The sequence below is a fragment of the Pelodiscus sinensis genome, chromosome 2, assembly GCF_049634645.1.
Source record: "Pelodiscus sinensis isolate JC-2024 chromosome 2, ASM4963464v1, whole genome shotgun sequence".
Classification (NCBI taxonomy): domain Eukaryota; kingdom Metazoa; phylum Chordata; order Testudines; family Trionychidae; genus Pelodiscus; species Pelodiscus sinensis.
The window spans coordinates 29,880,408-29,900,092 of record NC_134712.1 but is presented as its reverse complement, the minus strand read 5'-3'; the positions used below and the strand labels follow the sequence as shown (position 1 = coordinate 29,900,092).

The window sequence follows — 19,685 nt, the reverse complement described above, 5'->3', positions numbered from 1 at the left end:
ACACAACATATATACTCAATACTGGTGACATTTTGTAAAAATCTCACTGACCATTGTACGTGTAATATATATATTGGGTTTTCAAAATGTCATTGCATTCTTGAATGTAGAATAAATTCAATGCATAATCCTCTAAAAGAAACATGAATTCACAATGGTATGAATCTCAGTGCAAATGATCTATCTTAATTAACTGGGCATTACGATTTTATGTTAAAATTCAATAAGTCTTCAATTAAAAAAAAATCTGTAGTGGTAAATTTCAGGAAATGACACATTATATAATTGTAATAAGGACTAAAATACTGAACTGTAAAGAATATGCTAACAAAGACCAATACATGATATATGTGTCATAAAGTGCCATCAGTGCCTCTCTGCCATGTATATTGGCCAAACTGGACAGTCTCTGTGCCAAAAGATAAATGGACACAAATCAGCTATTGCGAAAGGTAGCGCACATAAACCTCTACGAGATCACTTTAACCTCACCAGTCATTCAGAAATTGATTTAAAAGTAGCCATCCTTCTACAAAAGAACTTTAGAACCCCATTATAAAAGGAGACAGATGAACTGGAGTTCATTTGGAAACTCAGGACAATCAATTTAGCGTTGAATAAGGATCTTAACTGGTTAGTACATTACAAAGGCAATTTCTCCTCTCTGTATTCACGTGTCCACATGAGATGCTGCAAATGAGACACATCCACTCGGACTCGTTTAGCCTCATTAACATCACTCCTACACTTGATAAGTAACTTCTTTTGTTGCTCTTATATATAACCTTTGCCTCTGTTAGTCTCTAAGGCTATGTCTGCACTTCAGCATTATTTCGGAATAACTGAAATAACATTGTCCATGTCTACACTACAAGTCTTTATTTCAAAATAATGTCATGCTGGAGGACTTCTTACTCTGACTCATTGTAACCCTCATTTCACGAGGTGTAAGGGAAATCAAAGGAAGAGTGTTCTTCCTTCAACTTCCTGCTGTGTAGACCGTGCCAAAAGCCAAATTAAGCTATTTCGACTTCAACTACGCAGTTGATGTAGAGTTGAAGATGCTTATTTTAATTCGACTTTAGCCTTGCTGTATAGATGTACCCTATGGTACCTCAGGACTCCTTGTTGTTTTTGCAGATTCAGACTAACATGGCTACACCTCTGAGACATCAAATTAGTAGTTTGTTTCTGTTTTTGATGTTCCTCAGCTATGCAAAGGCGGCCTTCTGTTTGGAGGAGCTTATGATGACTAATCCACACAACCACTTATATTGTCAGCAATTTGCTGAAGTAAGTATTTTCAAAAGAATTAATTGCATTTAATAGCTGTTCTAATTTTGCTACTAATGGGGATAATACAAACAGTGTGTGTTTGTTCGCCCCACCATCATTTTTGAATGTACAAATTCTTGTTGAAGTAAACTAATGTTGTTGAATGCTTTTCAATGAAGTTTCAAAACTAAATAAATGAGAAATTAAATCTTTGCATACTCTTACTGCTTATCAGGTAGTTTTTCTTAAGTATATTTTGCTTAAGAAATATATCTGTCAAGGGGCTAGCGCATTTTGTAGGAAATCTTGCCTGAAAGAGAATTGAGAGAAAATTACAAGGTTTGACCCAAAATATTTAGCATTTTGCACTAGATTTCAGTTTTCATTTTTTTTTAAAATGGCAGTATTATTAGTGGTAGTAAATATTCATTCTGTTTACATGGATTAAATATTAGATAATTGTTTAAATTTCAGGGTCTGCTTATATTGATTTGTGGTTTCTAGAAATCCAAATTTTCTACAATACATCTTCTAAAATGTATTCCTTCTCTAGCTAATGTAATACTGTAATGGGAATTACTTAAATTTCTCCTTTGTCCGTGACATTTTAAAAGAGCAGTGACTTTTTTTATAGTGAAAGCATTTTTTTTTAAAAAAATTGATTATTAGAAAGATCAGATTCTCGAAGCTAGTGCTTTGCCTTTTGTGTATCACTTGGCACTCAAGATTTAGATGAGTCTTACCAGTCTTTATAAGCTTTTTGATTCAGATAGGAAAATATCTACCTATTGCTGTTACTGGTATCTGAGTAATGATGAAACATGCAAGTAATAGAAGAAGTAAAATAAAAGAGGTTTCATCAATGCATAATTTTAACAGGTTAAATATACCCAAGGTGGGCTTGAGAACCTTGAACTAGCAAGAAAGTATTTTGCGCAAGCGTTGAAACTGAATAACAGAAACATGAGAGCTTTATTTGGACTATATATGGTGAGTTTGTATACTTATTAAGTGTGTGTTTTTATTTAAAATTGTGCAGTCTTTCTAGTCTAACATAATATTATTACTGGTTTGAATAAGATGTATTAAATATTAGGAATTAACTGCTTATTAGGCCAATGCATTAAGGAGCTTCTTCCATGCCCATGGAAATCAGTGGAACACAAAAGGACCTGAATTCTGTTTTTGTTCTACCCCAAATTTTACATCACATTTCTGTGCCCTTAGTTTCCCATATATCAGATGGAATATTTATACTTCAGGCTTCTTTGTGAAGTGCTTTGAAATTTTGCTAGTGTCCTGGAATGTGTTTGTTTTGTTTCAGAATTTGCTTGCAAAAGATGTGATTGTTCTAGAACCTTCTGAGTGCTACAGAAACTTTGCAAAAATGTTCCCAGTTGACAGCACCAGTTCATCTCCACCAGGGGTAGCAGCAAATGAAGCCTAGTGTAAATGAATAATGGTATTTTAAATAACTCGCCTTTTAAAAGCAACAGGATAACGTGAACTGTAGGAGCATTAGAATTACTTATTTAACCTAAACTTACAATTTACAAGCATTTTGAGGATTAGGTGATAGTATGCGCTTTTTAACAATTATATTTTATTATTGTAGGACTGTCTTAACCTTAAGTTAATTGTATTTTTACTTGGGAATAAAACAAAAAATTAGTGGTCACTATCTATCAGAAGTTTAATAACGAATCAAACATACTACTTGTAACAGTTCCTTTTCTATTACGTGCACTCCCAAGAACTGAATTGTTATGCATTAATGAGATCAAATTAATAATGCATTGAATCTTTTTCCTAAAACTTTGGCTTCTTCATTACTAAGTGGTAATGGGATTTACTACTACCAGAGAACATGAAGAATCCCAGTGTTTCTGCAGCCACAAGTTATATAATTAATTTTGAGAATTTTCTGCAAGGCAGCAATTATTCCATGTGTTCTGTGTTAATGGAAACCTCTCTAATGTATCTGTGTTCAGCGTTTATATTGTTTGTATTCATATTTATATTGTTAAGAGATGACATGCACAAAGCCTGAATTATCCTCAAACTGTGGATCTCTCATGCCTCTAACGTGTCAGTCTGGATACTAAGGGTGTAAGCAACTAGTTAACTATCCAATAAGCAGAAGCTTATCGGATAGTCGTCTAGTCCCTCGACTAGTCACTTCCCCACCACCACCTCACTGCCTCTGTCAGAAGCTGCCAGCACCGTCTCTCTGGGGGGGAGAGGAGGGCATGGAAGGCAGAGGGGTAGCAGGGACTGGGCATGAGCCGGGAATCAGCTGATTGCCGGTTCGTGCCCTGTCCCAGACGCTGTGCCTCTGGTTTTTAAATGTATTAAGAGCCTTCTCCCAGCCCGGGATCTAACACTGCTGCGGCTCCACCACTTATTGACTATCGATTAGTCGATGGATTTTCAAACAACTAGTTGATTCGTTGATTAAACTAAATTTAACATCCCTACTGGACACTAAGGATATGTCTACGTTGCACTTAGAATCAGCAGTGTCAGCTGATTCAGGGTCTCAAGGCTTGGACTAAAGGGCAGTTTAATTGCAGTGTAGCCTTTCGGGCTCAGGCTTTGGGACTCTCTCTCCCCCACCCCATCCCCGTGCAGGTCCTAGAATCCAGGCTCCTGGCCAAGCCTTAACAACTCTACTGCATTTAAACAATCTTAGGCCAAGTCCCAGTCAACTGACACTGGGGATGTAAAAAGGGTTAAAAATACTAACCGTGTAACCAATTAAATTATAATTAGTTACATGGTATAAACACCGGTATTTTTTAACCTGTCATGGTGCTGCTCGACCAGCTGCTAGCCCCGCAGGTTCCTACCAGTCCTGCGAGAGTTTAACTGATAACTGGAATTAATAAGCATCAGTTTATCGGTTAACAGATTAACCTTACATCTCTAGCTGGCATTAGCCAGCTGTGGGTTTTTAAGTGGAATGTAGCTATATCCCAAGCCAATGGGTTTTATAGCCACCTTGCTTGCAGATGGAGCCACAAAAAGGCCTCTGCAGGCCAGATCAGGCCTGCCAAGCGGGTTGATCCAGCCCGCGGAGGCCCTGCTGCTCCCCCGCCCCCAGGCCAATTTGAACTGGCCCCCGGCCAAAAATTATTGCCCACCTCTTCACAAAGCTATTTTCATATATTTTCATTCCATAAATGGAGATGAACTGATAGTAAAAGAGCTGAGTTTATTTAATCTCCTGCACAGAAACAGAAAAGAGAGACCCTCCTGTGGACAGCTGAGCCCCAGGGTCTTTCATTTTAGTGAGATGAGCTCTCAGTTCTTTTGAGAGTCTTGTTTTAGGCTGGAGACTGTTATGAAACTATAGTTCATTTTACTTTTTCTCTTCCTTCCTTCCTGTTGGACCATTCCCACAGGTCTGCTCTTTTATAGATGTACATATTTTGCAACCTTACTATTTTTTGTTTTATAATCCTAGTCTGCGAGCCATATTGCTTCTAATCCCAAAGCAAGCGCAAAAATGAAAAAGGACAATATGAAGTATGCCACTTGGGCAGCTAACCAAATCAATAGAGCTTACCAGGTTAGTATTTTGAGTACATTATGAAGCCTTCTTTTTGACATTCTGTACATCTTGATGTTACAAAAAAATGGGTTAATAAAAGACAAGATATTTTATTAATTTTTCTGCCTCTTAAAAAAAGACAGATTTGCAGCTTGCATAAATCAGCATGACATGATTTATTTCAGATCACACCAGATGATGATTTGATTCAAATGTATACACACTATTTCCATATAATTTTTCATGAAAAGGGCTCAGATGTTTTAGCTGCTGTATTAATGTGTATAATCTACTGATTTTTGGGGGGAAAGGGAGAATAATCTATTGATTAGTTCTTTCTAGTAATAGCGCCCAATGCATAGAGTAACATATATGAATCTCCAAGACTTAGAACTATATATAGCTGATTCTTTCATCATGTTTGATATCTCACTAGGCAAATAAAATATTTTTACATTTCTGTTTTAGTTGTGTAATTTACTAAAAGAAAACTAACAGTTGTTACCCTTCCTTTCAGGTTTATAAATACCAAAAAAAATTATTTAACAATTTACCAAAGTATCCTATAATGTGCCAAATCCCTGTTGATGCTGGTTTTCCATAGTTTACATTTACACAAAATTCAACTTTGTGGGCCAAATTCACAGCTCATTCAGGACAATGGGAGTCTTTCTAATGGTTTAAATGGTTACATAGCAGACTGTATGTAAATTTCAAGTAACTCCAATTGGGAAACAATTATTGGCATGTTGATTTCTGTTATCACTCCACTCTCTGCAATCATATCCAGAATTTGCCAGCTATTCAGCTTGCTTCTTATTTGTACCATGGTTGCAAATTAGGACCACAGTAATTGTACAAATACTCAAGAAGGCATGGTCCCTGCCGTAATTCCTTCTAAGGTGCCAGTGTAGGCGTGCACCAACAATTTGACTCCTACATATCTCCTTGCTTGGTTGCTCCAGAGCAGGGCCACTTAATTGCGGCTGCCCCACCCCAGGAGCAGCTGGACAGCCACAATGTGGCCGCAGCCCTAGCTTCCACAGGGCTGGCACTTCAGCCAGTGTGGGCTGCATGGTGGCTGCAGGAGCTGAAGCCTGGACCGCAGCCTCGCCATAGAAACAGTTGGGGCTGCAGCTGTATGGTGGCTTCTGAGGCCAGGACCATAGTACTAAAAATAGCAATGCAGTCCCGGCTCCAGTTTTGGTAAACAGGGCACAGCCGTGTGACAGGCAGCTGTCCTGTGTGCCGGGACTGGAACTGGGCCTGTGATGCCATTGTTAGTACAGCGGTCCCAATCTTAGAAACTGCCATACAGCCAAACAGCGGTCCCAATCTTAGAAACTGCCATACAGCTGTTCCTGGGGCGGGGCCACATGGCGGGCAGATGCTGCGTGTGCTGGAACTGAAGCCTGGCCACAGTGCAGCTACTCCTGGGTCTGGGATGCAGTGCTAAAAATAGCACCGTGGTCCTAGCTGTAGCCCCAGCACGTAGGGCAGCCACCTACCATGTGGCCAGTTCCTGACAGGTGCAGATGTCAGGAAGGCAGAAGATAAATGAAGGGAAAAGGAGAGAACTAAGGGAAGAGTGGGGGTGAGGAGAGGAAGGGGCTTGTGCTGAAGGGACAGGACAGGAGAAGAAAGGGAAAGGCACCAAGGGGCAAAATGATGGAGAGAGAAATGAAAGGAGGCAATGGGGGTAAAGGGCAGGAAGAGTGGGGATGGGAAGTTGTCAGTGGGGGTGGAAGATGGGAGAGGACAGGATGATGCTGGAAGAGGAAAGGGGAAGGACAGAGGAGAGGGGGCAAGAGGTAGGAAGAGGAGAGAGTAGTAATGGGTACCGGGAGAAGAGGTGGGTATGAGGAAGGCAGGGGATGGAGCAAGTCATGTGTGAGGGCATAGATGGATGTGAGGAGAACTGCAGCAGAGGGTGGACACCAGGGAGGAAGATGGTATAGGGGCAGGTGTTGGGAGGCAGGGGCAGTGAGGGAAGGGGGAGGCACCAGGAAGGTGTAGAGGGTAAGGGAAGATGTAGATACCAGGGGAACTGAGGGGGTGAAGTAAAAGGGCAGACACAGGGAGGGGAGTGGGGGGAGGGATGGGCACCAGAGGGTAGAGGAGCGTGACAGGGCAGATGGGTAGAGGGAGGTGTTGGGAGACGGGATGGGGTGGGGTAGCTACTGGTGATCACAGTGGGACTAAAGGGCACAGGGAAAAAGGGAAAGATGTATGCAGGGGTCAGAGAGAATGGGGTGGGGGCACATCCAAGGAAGGCTGAAGGGAATGAGACGGGCAGGATCCAGGGCAGCAGGGAAGAGTGAGGGGTAGGGGAGCAGCCGCAGGCACTAGGGGAGTAGATGGGGTGAGAAGAAAGTGAGTGGTGTGGCGCAGAGGGAAAAGGGAAAGATTTATAAGATTCTTATTAATAACTTGGGTGCCACAGTGGCACACGTCCAAACAAGCATACATGAACTCAATACAGGTGCACATGACAAAACTCACTCCAGCCCTGGTTCAAAGATCTTAGAGGGAACACTGGTCCCTGCCTCACAGGTCACAGTTTAGTTTAAAACAAATCACACAATGTGGATGTAGCAAACAGAGGGGAGTAGGGTAGAGAAAAATATATTTATATTGACTAGTCTTTTCTATGTGGTGATTTTTATCTGTGTAGAGTCCACTCGCTTAGGCCTGTCATTTAAGTTAGATCATACCAAATTCATTGAAGATGGCAGGCACCATCTTTCACAAGCCTGGCATCCCTAGAAACACTTTCCATGCAGTTGTTCGTTTAAGTTTGTTGTCTTGCAGTACAAGCCTTTCTGGTCTCTCGCCCTCTTTTATTGAACAAAATGTATTAAGTGTGAAGAAATACTAACACTTTTCTCTCGTGTTAGTATTCTTTCTGGCATACATTGTTATATTTGTGTCTGAATGGAGTGTGGTTTCTCATTCCCCCACAGTGTTTTGCCTTCAAGGTGCCTCTATTTCTTTCTAGCTTAAAGCTATTTAATGGCATAACTGACAGTCTGCAGCAGATGCTTGTGTAATTTAATTTGGCTTACTCCATGACATGGGGGGAGGGATACCTCAGTGGTTTGAGCGTTGGCCTGCTAAACCCAGGATTGAGAGTTCAATCCTTACAGACGCCATTTAGGGATTTTGGGCAAAAAAATTTCAGGGATGGTATTTGGTCCTGCTGTGAAGGCACGGGAATGGACTTGATGATCTTTCAAGGTCCCTTCCAGTTCTAGGAGATAGGCAATCTCCATTAATAATCAAGTCCTGATCACATACAGCTTTACTAGAGCAAGAGGGAGCAAAGGGTATAGCTTCTCTGGAAAGTGTCAGTGACAGGTGTCAACTACTCCTCTGAAACTTTTGTCCATTTGGCACTCTTAGTCAAACAGTTCCTGACTTCAGCACATCAATTTCTTCTTTGATTCATAGTGGTGTGAAGCACAGTATACCCTCAAACAAATGTGCAGTAACTTGATAATCAAAAGGATGGTTTCTGTGCCCATATTTATATGGTTAACTACACTTCATTCCTCAGGTCCATAAGTCATCAGCATATTTCTTCAACAATAAACAGTGTATGTAGAATACTGTTCTACCTCTTTCTGTATGATTTGCATTGGAAAAGTTTCAGAAAAGGGCAACAAAAATCATGAGGCGTTTGGAACGGATCCCATATTAAGAGAGATTAAAAAGACTTGGATTTTTCAGCTTAGAAAAGAGGAGACTAAGGGGGGATATGATAGAGGACTATACAATCATGGCTGGTATGGAAAAAGTAAATAAGGAAAAGTTATTTACTTATTCCCACAATATAAGAATTAGAGGTCACCAAATGAAATTAATAGGTATCAGGTTTAAAACAAACAAAAGGAAGCTTTTCTTCACTCAGCGCACCGTCAACCTGTGGAACTCCTTGCCAGAGGATTCAATGAAGGCTAGAACTTTAAAAGGGTTCATTAAAGAGCTAGATAGATTCATGGAGGTTAGGCCAATCAATGGCTATTAGTCAGGATGGGTAGGAATGGTGTCCCTAGCCCAAGGATGTCCAACCTGTGGCTCGCGAGCCGCATGCAGTTCTTCAAAGAAAAAATTGTGGCACCCACATCTGTGGCTCTTAAAGGGGCAGTATGTTTCTGTCTGAAAGAGACAGAGCCGGAGTTGCGGCATCTCATGCCTGGCCTGCTCTGCTCTTAAAAGGGAAAACGCGGTGGCTGGGGCTTTTGTTTGTTTTGTTTTTTGCTCAACAACTTTTTTCCCTCGGCTCTTTGCACTGTATCTACCACTGTATTTCCCACCCGTGCCCTAGTCTCTGTTCTCTGGAGGTGGGTGCCAGAGGAGGGAATCACATGAGGATTACCTATTGTGTTCTGTCCCTCTGGGACATCTGGTATTGGCCACTGTCAGCAGACAGGATCATAGACTAGATGGATCTTTGGTCTGACCCAGCATGGCCGTTCTTATGTACAAAAATGTGAAAGACTGCCATTGACTTCAATAGGCATTGAATTGAGCCTTATGTACCTTAAGAAAAATATTGATAGGAATCCCATGGATTACAGGAACCACTAAAGAAACCTGGTGAGTTCAATGTGAGGAGCAATAGGTTTCTGGTAGCTAAATACAGCAGGATAGCCTCTAAAAGATATATCTTTCAGAATTAATGTGAATACCCTTCCTGATTTCATCGAAGAATTAAAATACACCACAAAGATGGAAGAAATCAGGGCAACATTTTTTTAAAAGTGACTTCAGTGCTCAGTTTAAAACACTGGATTTTGGGGAGTCAGGTGGTCTGCACTTTCTGGAAAACAACCTCTTGTAAGCAATCTCAAGTGGAATATCCAGTCACAAGCCCCTTTTGACAATACTGACCTTAGTGAATTGGTGGCATAGTCAGGTTTAATACCATAGCATTTTGAATCCCGTTTAAAACTAGTGATTTATTTAAAAAAAGTTTGTTATTTAATTCACAACAACTTCCTCTTGTTCTTTTCATGGGGCTGTCTGTTAGCTCAGTAACACTCAAATATGACTTGTAGGGTTTTGGTTTTTTTTAACTCTGTACAGTTTTTGTGAATGTATTAGGAATGTAAAAAGTCAGTTAAATAGGTAACTGTGTATCTGCTGAAAATCTCAGTGGTTACACATGCCATAGGCTCTACACTATAAAGCTTATTTAAGCTTTATACTGTAGAGCCCACAGTGAAGCGTCCCTGGGAGTGGGGCTGCCAGATCCTGGCAGCTCTGCTCCTCGGAACAAGGATTCCCCTGCTGCAGAAAAGCTGCCTCCCTGTGAGCCAGGACAGCAAGAGCTGCCAGCCACGCTCCGAGGGAAGCTTTGCTGCGGGCTCTACAGCTGGCTTTGGCCCCGATCCTAGAGAGTCAGCATGGGGCGGATGGGCAGGCTAGGCCTGCCATGGACAGGGGGTGCTCCAGTCACTTGTCTGGAGTAGCCCCTGCCTGTGGTGGACCTGCAGGGCAGTAGTAGCCTCCTACCCAGGGAGTGCAGAAAACTGTTCCAGCCCCTTTGGTTAACCAGAACCAGTAAGCATTACCCATTTAGGGTGATGCTTACTGGTTAATGTTTCACCTCCCTAGAAAGTACGTTGGATCCAGATTAAAGTTATTGGCTCCTCTTTCTCAGTTGATACATACCAGAACAGATCACGTTAACACAACAAAAATATATTTAAAACAAATGTCAGAACTTTTGTGCCTTCATTCCTTTGTGACACATTGCATACTTCAGATGTGTTTTATAACAGTTTGGGATAAAAAATGACAAATACCTTATCTAATTGAAACTGCAGAAGGGATTTTGATCTGTAGCATGTAGCTACTCAAATTAGAATTTGGCCAGCAACTGGAGTGAACACCATTCTTCTTGCCAAAAGAAAAACAAAAAAAAAATGCATTCCCTATTCCCCAGTCCAACCCTGCTTTAACGTGTGAGTTTGACAAAACCAGGGCACGCCATATTTAAAGACTTAGAAAAATCCTGGTGCTACAAGAAATGGCAGTAGTGTAGTAGGTGTCCATCTCTCTTCTGAGTCAATATGGAATCTAAGCCCATGAATGATATTGCAGTTTTGAAGATTGCTGTTTTTTAGACATAAAGATGAAACTTTAGTCACTTGTGCTAATTAAATTCTTTGTGGCATTTTTTGTGAGCGGAAATTCCATTTAGGGTAATTAAATGGTCTGTGTAAAACCTTACCCTTCTCTGATATTCTGTGCAAAGTGAGATAGGACTCATAATATCTAGTGAATTTTCCATGGGTTTATGAGTTCTGCTATTTGGACATGCTGGCATTGTCAGCAACTCAGTTTATCCTTCAGACATGCTTGTCCTCTTACTGCAGAGAGATGAGATGCATCCTTCATCCTGATTTTGTCTGCCTACTGTGGATTTCTGGCTTTGAATATCGATGTTTTAACTGAAGAAATATAGAGATGTTGGGAGTTCTGTTTACCTGGCTTTTTCTATGTGGATTTTAAACTTAATTCCCACTGGTTTAATGCATGATGATATCATTAACTTTGAATAACTTCTCAATTTCAAGTCTATACATTTATTTGATAAATACTTCATCAGCTGCATATGCACTGTGTTGTTTTTCGGTGGATCTCAATTTTTGATTAGCACAAATTTAAAATGTTTTTAGTGGCCTACTTCTATTCTGAGGGCTTCTGGAACCTAATTTTAAATCTTTTTTTTTCTGGCAAGCTTGAGTCTCTTAAGTTATTGAATGAATTTCTTGAATTAAATGGTTTATTTTGTTTGTGAATACTCAGATGAAGTTAAAGAAAACAAATTTAGGCTGAATTATCTAAGAAGGCTTGCTTTCACTAAGCTCTGTCAGGTTCCCAAGGAAAGTTGTAGGAGTCAGGAGAGTTGAATTCGTTCCTGATTTTTTTTTTTTTTAAGGAACTTATTTGTTTGTTGGCAATCCATATATATTTAGGTGTTCAATATTTGATCATCTCAGACTAGTGCTTCTTTAGCTGTGTCTGGTGTAGTAAAAATATGTACATTTAGGAAGAGAGAGTTATCTAGAACTCCTGGATTCTAAACCTGATGCTGAAAACAGGATTACTTCCTAAGGTACTAAGTTAAATTATTTGTAAAAGCACTGTCAACCTATCATATGAAAGTACTAACTATAGAAGAATTAGCCAATTAGCCCATCATAAGACAGGATTTTCCAGTCTTCTCTCCTGAGCTCTTTCGCTCTGTCTCTCTCTCTCTCTCCTCCATTTCCCCCTCTCCCCCACCTCAGCTCTCCTCCGCCTCCTGCCTCTCTCTCCGTCTCTTTGGGTATGTCTACACTACCCTCCTATTTCGAAATAGGAGGGTAATGTAGGCATACCGCAATTGCAAAGATCTTTGAACCAGGGCTGGTTCGAACCCCCTGGTTCAAACTGCCTAGTTCATGCCGCGTGTAGCCGCGCGGCACAGGGTTCGAACCAGCCGGGATTTAAAAATGGCGGCGCCCGGCTTATGCAAATGAAGCCCGGGAAATTCAAATCCCGGGCTTCATTTGCAATTGCGGTATGCCTACATTACCCCGCTAGTTCGAACTAGCAGGGTAGTGTAGACATACCCTTTCTTTCTCTTCTCCCCCTCCTGCCTCTCACTCTCCCTTTCTCTTCTCCTCCTCCTCCTGCCTCTTTCTCCCCTCCGTCTCTCCCCACCCCCTTTCCCTTCCCTCCTGCAATGGTGCTTGGCTGAGTGCTGCCTGCTCAGCCGTGCTGCCACGGGGGGGAGGGGGCGGGGGCGGGGGCGGGGTGGTGATGTACACGACCACTCAGCACCATGGCAGGAGGAGGAAGGGGGCGGTGAAGTACATGGCCCCACCCCTTGGCGGTGTACATCACCGCCCCCCCCTTCCTGTCCCACCGGGGCTCAGCTGAGTGGCGCAGCGCCAGCGCCACTCAGCTGGGCCGCGGCCAGGGAGCAAGTGGTGGCAAGTGGCCATTTGCTGTCTGGCTGCGACCAGTGGCTGCACCCCCCCGTCGCCAGGTTTGCTTCACGCCCCCCTCCTCCCATCCAGCCCCACAGCCCCCGATCCCCTCCAGCTCTGCTTCCCACCCCCCCCCCTTCTGGCTAGCCCTGCCCCCTTCCCCTCCCTGCGTGGCACGCTGCGCTGCTCAGCTGGGCCCCAGGTGGCAAGCGACCCTTTGGGGTCTGCACTCCCCACGGGACCCCAAAGGGCCACTTGCCGCTGCTTGCTCTCCCGCCGGGGCCCAGCTGAGCAGCGCAGCACTGGGCCGAACCACCACAGAGGGAGGGCGAGGCGCTGACATACACGGCTGGGGGCGTGGCCGTATACGTCAGTGTTACAGACGCACAGACAATGGGCTACTATTACATTGAAGAATAAGTGCATTTCTATTGCATTACATGCTTTAGACTGGTAACTTTTTGTCAAGATTGTGTTACATAGTGTGGTGGTCACATAATCTTTTAAGGCAAATTCTGACCTGTGGTATCAAAGCAAGGTTCCTACAATTGTATATAAAATTCATTTTTTTTAATATTGACATGAATCACATAAAAAGTAAAGCACAACTATTTTCTTTGTTTCACTTAACATTGAAACAAAATATTGCTACCTAATGCTCTTCAATTAGATAATTGGTTTAGTATGTTCTGTGGTAGAAGCATTTCAGCAGAGGCAGGCAAGTTTGATTAATGCTCATGAAAATCTTTAATGTGATCCCATTCATGGTAACTTTCCAGATAAATGTTTCTTAGGCACACTGCTAAATTCTTCAGTATTAGTGAGTCACATGTTATTTATGATTGGAGCGGTGATTCTGTTACAAATCGTTTGGGAAACAGAAAATTAAGTATTTTTTTAAGGGTTTCAGCTCAATCAGCTGAATTTCAGTATAATGTCAGAGTAGGCAAAATAATTGGTCATCAAGGAAAACTTGAAGTGATTAGATTTCAAGCTTTAATTTGTTATTATGTGGAGTTTAGTTTTATTTATTCTAATTTATTAAAGTGTTATGTCAGTATCGTTAAGGCAGTCACTCATGAAACTCACAAGTAATGTTTCTTAAATTGACATAAAATATTAATTTTGTTTCCATTGTCTTTAAAGCAGAAACAAAAGTAAAATTCTGTTAATTTTGAAATCCTTCCTCCTCTGATTATCCCTACCTCACCCTCAACTGTTTCTACCACGCAACATTACTTTTTACCACAGCATGCACAAGATTCTATGCTGTTGTTGAAAGAGTCACGGCAATCACAATACTTTCTTACTTGATATTTTAGTTTAGTTTAAAATAAAAGACATTTCTCAAAGAATTGCACTTTCCTGTGTATTTGATTAGGACTTTTCTTGATTTGTGTGGGGGAAAAAGAGGGCATAGAAAAAAGGCATTTTCTGTTCTGTTCAAATCCAGGCAAAAGTTACTTGATCAGCTGAAAAGGCATAAAGCGATCCCTGGTGTTATTCTAAAACTGGGGTGGGGAACTTTTTTTGGATCAGGGGCTGTTGACCCACAGAAAAATCATTCAGGGGCTGCACACAAGTGAGAAGCAAAAAACAAAAACAAAACAAAAAACACAAATCAAACCCCCACTGACGTGGCCCTTGACTAAGGGGGCCCAACCTACTAGATTTTGTGTGCTCCAGCCTTGTGGTGGGGCAGTGGGGATCAGTGGGGGGGGAGGGGGCTCCTCAATGCTGCAGGGGGGCTCTGAGCTTCAGGGGCCAGATCCAGGAAAGCCCCCTGGCCTAAGTTTCCCACCCCTGTTCTAAAGAGCTATCATTAAGGGGCAGTTGTATTTACCACCCCAAATCTAGTTTTTTAACAATACAAAACTAACAGCTAGGACTGTTGCCTAAGGCAGTGTTTCTCAATCTTTTTTTTATAAAGTACCCCCTTTAAAAAAAAAACCATAAGTACCCCCAGTACCTAAAGTTTTCAGACTCACAAAGTCTTTTTCTACTATTGCAACACATTTGTTTAAACAAGTTAATCGTAGCTGGGCAGGTGATGAAATTTTGGGGAGTAAAAAATACAAAAATAATAAAGCGCTGTTAAACTTAAAACAAAAATTCAGTTTTCTCCAAATTTCAGTTGTGTTGACATACTCCTCAGACTTCTCTTGAGTACCCCGAGGGTACTCGTACCACTGATTGAGAAATACTGGCCTAAGGGGTCAAAAGCAGGTTAACAGCTCCTGCAGCTTATGGCTGCTGTGATATTACCTGAGCTTGATCACTTAATCTTTTTCAACAGGACAAGAGAAGTTTGCTAAATTAAGTTAATTACAAGAGAGATGGGCCACATCATAAATCAAGCACTAAGCATCATGACAGCAGTGATATTTGAAGCAAAAAATCATTAAATTGTAAATTTATTAAGTGTTCAGACATTAACAGTTAGTCAGAAACAGAGTAGTTTACTAACAGCAAATTATAGTCAGTACTACTTTATCACCAAATTGTTTAGTGTACGTGTATTAAAAAATAGGTGGTGGGGGTTTCTTTTTCCACTTCGCTTAAGCACCAACATAAACAATAAATCGGTTGTATTATATCAGCCTGATGAGTGATGCGAATTGTCAATACAGTTAGAAAACTCATTTTAAGATCAGCATGGGGTAGTCAACAACTCTTTCTTTTCTCTGATACTAGGCTACTTATATATTAAGGAATTTTAAAAGCTGAAATGTACAAAGGTAGCATTTGAATGGCTACATATTCCTTCATTATCAATATAGGTTTTATTGCAAATTCTATCTGGAATTAAAATTGTAATTGTAGATTATAATTAAATACAAAGTGTTGACTCTCAATGACTATTTTGAACCCAGAAACATATTCATAGAATTATTATCTTGCTGTACAGTATGTTTTTGAAAGCAAACTATTCCATTTCCTTCCTGTAAATAATATAAAATCTTACTACCTTTTTATTATGTGCAGAAATATGAACATGATCTAAATGAAATTAAAGACCAGCTTTTTAAAATGTTTATGACAAATGTTTGCAGAGAGTGGGGAAATTCTTTCCCCTATGTTGAGAGAGATTTTAACTTCAGTGGTACAGTCTTAATGAAACATTTCTTTGTTTTTGCAGGAAATTGGTGGAGTATGTGTTTTAAAAGTTGTTTCTGATTTAACATTTAGAACCATAGCTTGTACAAGATTATTTCACAGCATTGTGTAGTGAATTTTCTGTCACGTGACTAGTAAAAATGAGTTTCTTTTCCTTAGTTTGCAGGTCGAAGTAAGAAAGAGACTAAGTACTCTCTGAAGGCAGTAGAAGACATGTTGGAAACCCTGCAAATCACTCAATCTTAGGGTATCAGAAAGAGATGTAATATTAGATTTTACAACTCTGTTTTAACCTTCAATGACTTATGAGTTGTGTTACTTTAAATGTCTAATTCCAATGTTAATTAGTATAAAATAATGTTTTATAGAAATTGAAATGTCTATTTATTTCTGTTGTGAAGAAGACATGATGAAAACTCACTGAAATGTATAACTTATCCCAGGAAATGTATAACTTATCCCAGGCAGACAATAAAGAAATTAAATGTATTAGATCCTATATGTATAGTAACTGCTTTTTAAGCCATAACATGATATAGAAATAAATTCATTAAATGATAACGTACAGTGATGTCTTGGATTTGCAGACTTATATGTGTAGCTGAAGATCATATGTTAGATAATTTATTTTAATTGAATATTTGAGTGAAAATGTGCTGAAGGTAAACATTTACTGAGACGTATTCATTATACAAACATGAATCATTACTGTACCTAAGCACAGTTTATTCAAGAATAAATTTGATATTAAAGTTTTTGTTTATATATTTTCTTTTGAAATTGACAATATAGAAAGGAAGCAATATATTCATAGCCTGGGCTACAGTGAAGCTAACTCACATGCTTAAAGATGAGCTTAATATTTTACTGTAGCTTTTATGTACTAATGCATGAGCAAATATTTACTTGTCTATGCATCTGTGTGAATGGCACTGTGTCTAGATTAGATGTTTACTTAGCAGAACAGTGCAATTTGTGGTCTATGAAGCTTTGGTTCAGACAGACTTAAACTGTTGTTATTTTGTAAACTGTGGCAATTTAGTCGTGCAAATGTTTCTTCTGCAGATTTAGCAATTGGGCAGCAGAGTGGAAATTACGTCAGCTAAAAAAAAAATCACTCAAATACGTCTTCCCTTGTTTTTTAATGGTGGATACCAAAATAAATAATAGGGTTCATATTTTAAACTTCACGTTGTTCTATAGAAATAGGTTCACTCAGAGGCAGGTAAGTTTTCCTAAGGCCCCTGTGGTCATGTGATGAGATGGTCCATCTCATCCGTTGGAGAGGGTCTAGCGGAGGGCAACCAAAATGATTAGGAGGCTGGAGCATATGACTTATGAGGAGAGGCTGAGGGACTTGGGTCTGTTTAGTCTGCAGAAGTGAAGAGTGAGGGGGGATTTGATAGCAGCCTTCAACTTCCTGAAGGGAGGTTCCAAAGAGGATGGAGAGAGGCTGTTCTCAGTAGTGACAGATGGCAGAACAAGGAGCAATGGTCTCAAGTTGTGGTGGGAGAGGTCCAGGTTGGATATTAGGAAAAACTATTTCACTCGGAGGGTGGTGAAGCACTGGAATGGGTTACCTAGGGAAGTAGTGGAGTCTCCATCCCTAGAGGTGTTTGTCTCGGCTTGACAAAGCCCTGGCCGGGTTGATTTAGTTGGAATTGGTCCTGCCTAGAGCAGGGGGCTGGACTTGATGACCTTCTGAGGTCTCTTCCAGTTCTATGATTCTATGACTTTCAGCATTTATTTAAATAAATAAATGCTTCTGTCCCTCCTGGATTCAAAGAATACCTTAAAACATGACCCAGGTTTAACAGATATCTGCTTGACTCTGCCTACAGTAGCTCCAGTAGCTGACTTGAACAACAGCTTGAAAAACATGAACTGCCTTATTCATCTTAACTCTGAAACATGCTACTGCCCTATGCAGGAGTGGGGCCTGGACATGGATATTATAATGGACTAAGTTCACATTTCAGAAACACAGTTTACTTAATTTTAATCACTTCAGAAAGATTGGGGGAGGCGGTTAAACAAGATTAATTTGGTTTTACAGGAAAACATTGAAACAAAGCGTGAAATGTTTCCAAACAAAGAATTGAAATTTGGTAAAATTATTTAAAAATACAAGTAAATTTTTTCTTTGGCTGCTTGTTAAATGTGATGCCAGTGATGTATGTATTTTGGTTTTAAATGAATTGCATTTGATTAGTCAATTCATAATTAGTAAATATTATAAATATAGCTAGCAAGTGTAGGAATTAAAGTTAAGGGTTTTTTTCCCTTAAATTAGGAATGTTTTTTCAGTGTTCATTGCACCAAGATTAGAAAGTGGCAGTTCTCACAAATATTTTCTGTCCTTAATTATGATCTTATTCCTAATCAGTTCCACAGAAAACAATTTCTATCTCCAGGTTAACTTTATATGTAAAAGTTTTCCTGTCTTTTGGGCTATACTTTAAATATTTAAAATGTCACTTGGAAGGTATGCTGTTCAGCCAGTTGTGAATTTAATGAAATCAAAGAGCTGCTTTACTGCAATAACTAATTTATAAGCCCTTTTTTGTACTTTTAGGATGACAGTAATATGTTGATAAAAATATTAAGCGTGAAAATCTCAAAAGGAAACCTAGAGATTTCTTCATGAATTTACAGACTTATGCTGTAGGAGTGCGCCATCTAGAGTTTTTAAAAAAACCCATTAGTTTCTTCAGTATGCACCCCACTAATTTGGTAGCATCCTGCTGTTGAAAAAGAATGGGAAGTTCTAGCAATGTTTGTTGAAACACTTCTGTATAAGAACAGAGTCTCTCTGTTGCCTCAGAGGTTTACTTTGAAACAACTGTTTTATAATGTACACGTTGATCTCTAACTAGGTATAGTACAAGATTCATGCTGTGACATTTCAGCTCCTAGTGTTGAGCTTAGGATCATCACTAAAATAAAACCACAAAACTACTAAGTAACATCCAAAACCTCCCAATGAGTACTACAACTGTTGCATCAGGTATTCCCTCCTTCTGTTATGTGACCAGTCTCATGGCTTGGGTGCTTCCCCATGGTTCAGAGCTTAGAATAGGGATGGGCAATAATTTTTGATGGGGGGCACTCCAAGAATATGGGAAATGGTCAAGGACCTCACTTTTCCATGTTAAGTGTGGTGTCTGGGATGGAGGTTGGGTGCAGAAGGGAGCTTGTCGTAAGGGACTGGGGTGCAGGAGAGGGTGTGGAGTCTTGGAGGGAGTTTGGGTGAAGGAGGCGGTTGTGTCCTGGGTTAGGGGACCAGGATGCAGGGGTTTGGGTTGTGACCTTGGGCAAGAGGGGGTTATGATCTGGGGAAGGGGATTATGGTGCAGGAGGTGGTGGAGGGGTGTAGGCTGTGACCTAGGGCAGGAGAGGGTTGTGACTTGGGGCAAGGGACTGGAGTGCAAGAGGGGATGCAGGGGTTTGGCTTGTGTCCAGGGGCAGGGGATTAGGGTACAGGATCTGGGAAGAGATATGGGTTCAGGAGTGGGGGGCAGCGGGTTTGGGCTGTGACATTGGACGGGATATGAGGGCAGGAGAAGGGCAGAGGATTTGGAGTGCCAGAGGCAGGCTGTGGCTGGGAGACTTCCCAGCTTGACTCCCAGCCATCAGCCTTCTCAAGCAGACTCCCTGACTGCCTGTCCCACCCCCACACTGACTGCAGGAGCCATTGGCTAGAAATCAGCCAGTGGGATTGTGATGGGGGCAGAACAATGCCTGAAGCTGCTCCT

General features: G+C 40.8%; 1 protein-coding gene across 4 annotated transcripts in view; it reads left to right on the top strand.

The window, feature by feature from the left end:
- Positions 1–16,685, top strand: part of EMC2 (ER membrane protein complex subunit 2) — a 55,682-nt gene extending 38,997 nt beyond the window's left edge. For 2 of the 4 annotated variants that reach the window (XM_006113019.3, XM_075920217.1), the window contains exons 8-11: positions 1,212–1,293; positions 2,155–2,265; positions 4,742–4,846; positions 16,090–16,685. In XM_006113019.3, the coding sequence (XP_006113081.1) occupies positions 1,212–1,293; positions 2,155–2,265; positions 4,742–4,846; positions 16,090–16,176 (385 nt within the window). In that variant the 3' untranslated portion in view covers positions 16,177–16,685. Of the gene's footprint in view, positions 1–1,184; positions 1,294–2,154; positions 2,266–4,741; positions 4,847–16,089 lie in introns of all 4 variants that reach the window. The other 2 variants (XM_025179592.2, XM_075920216.1) reach the window with 1 other exon arrangement.
- The last annotated feature ends 3,000 nt before the right edge of the window (positions 16,686–19,685 follow it).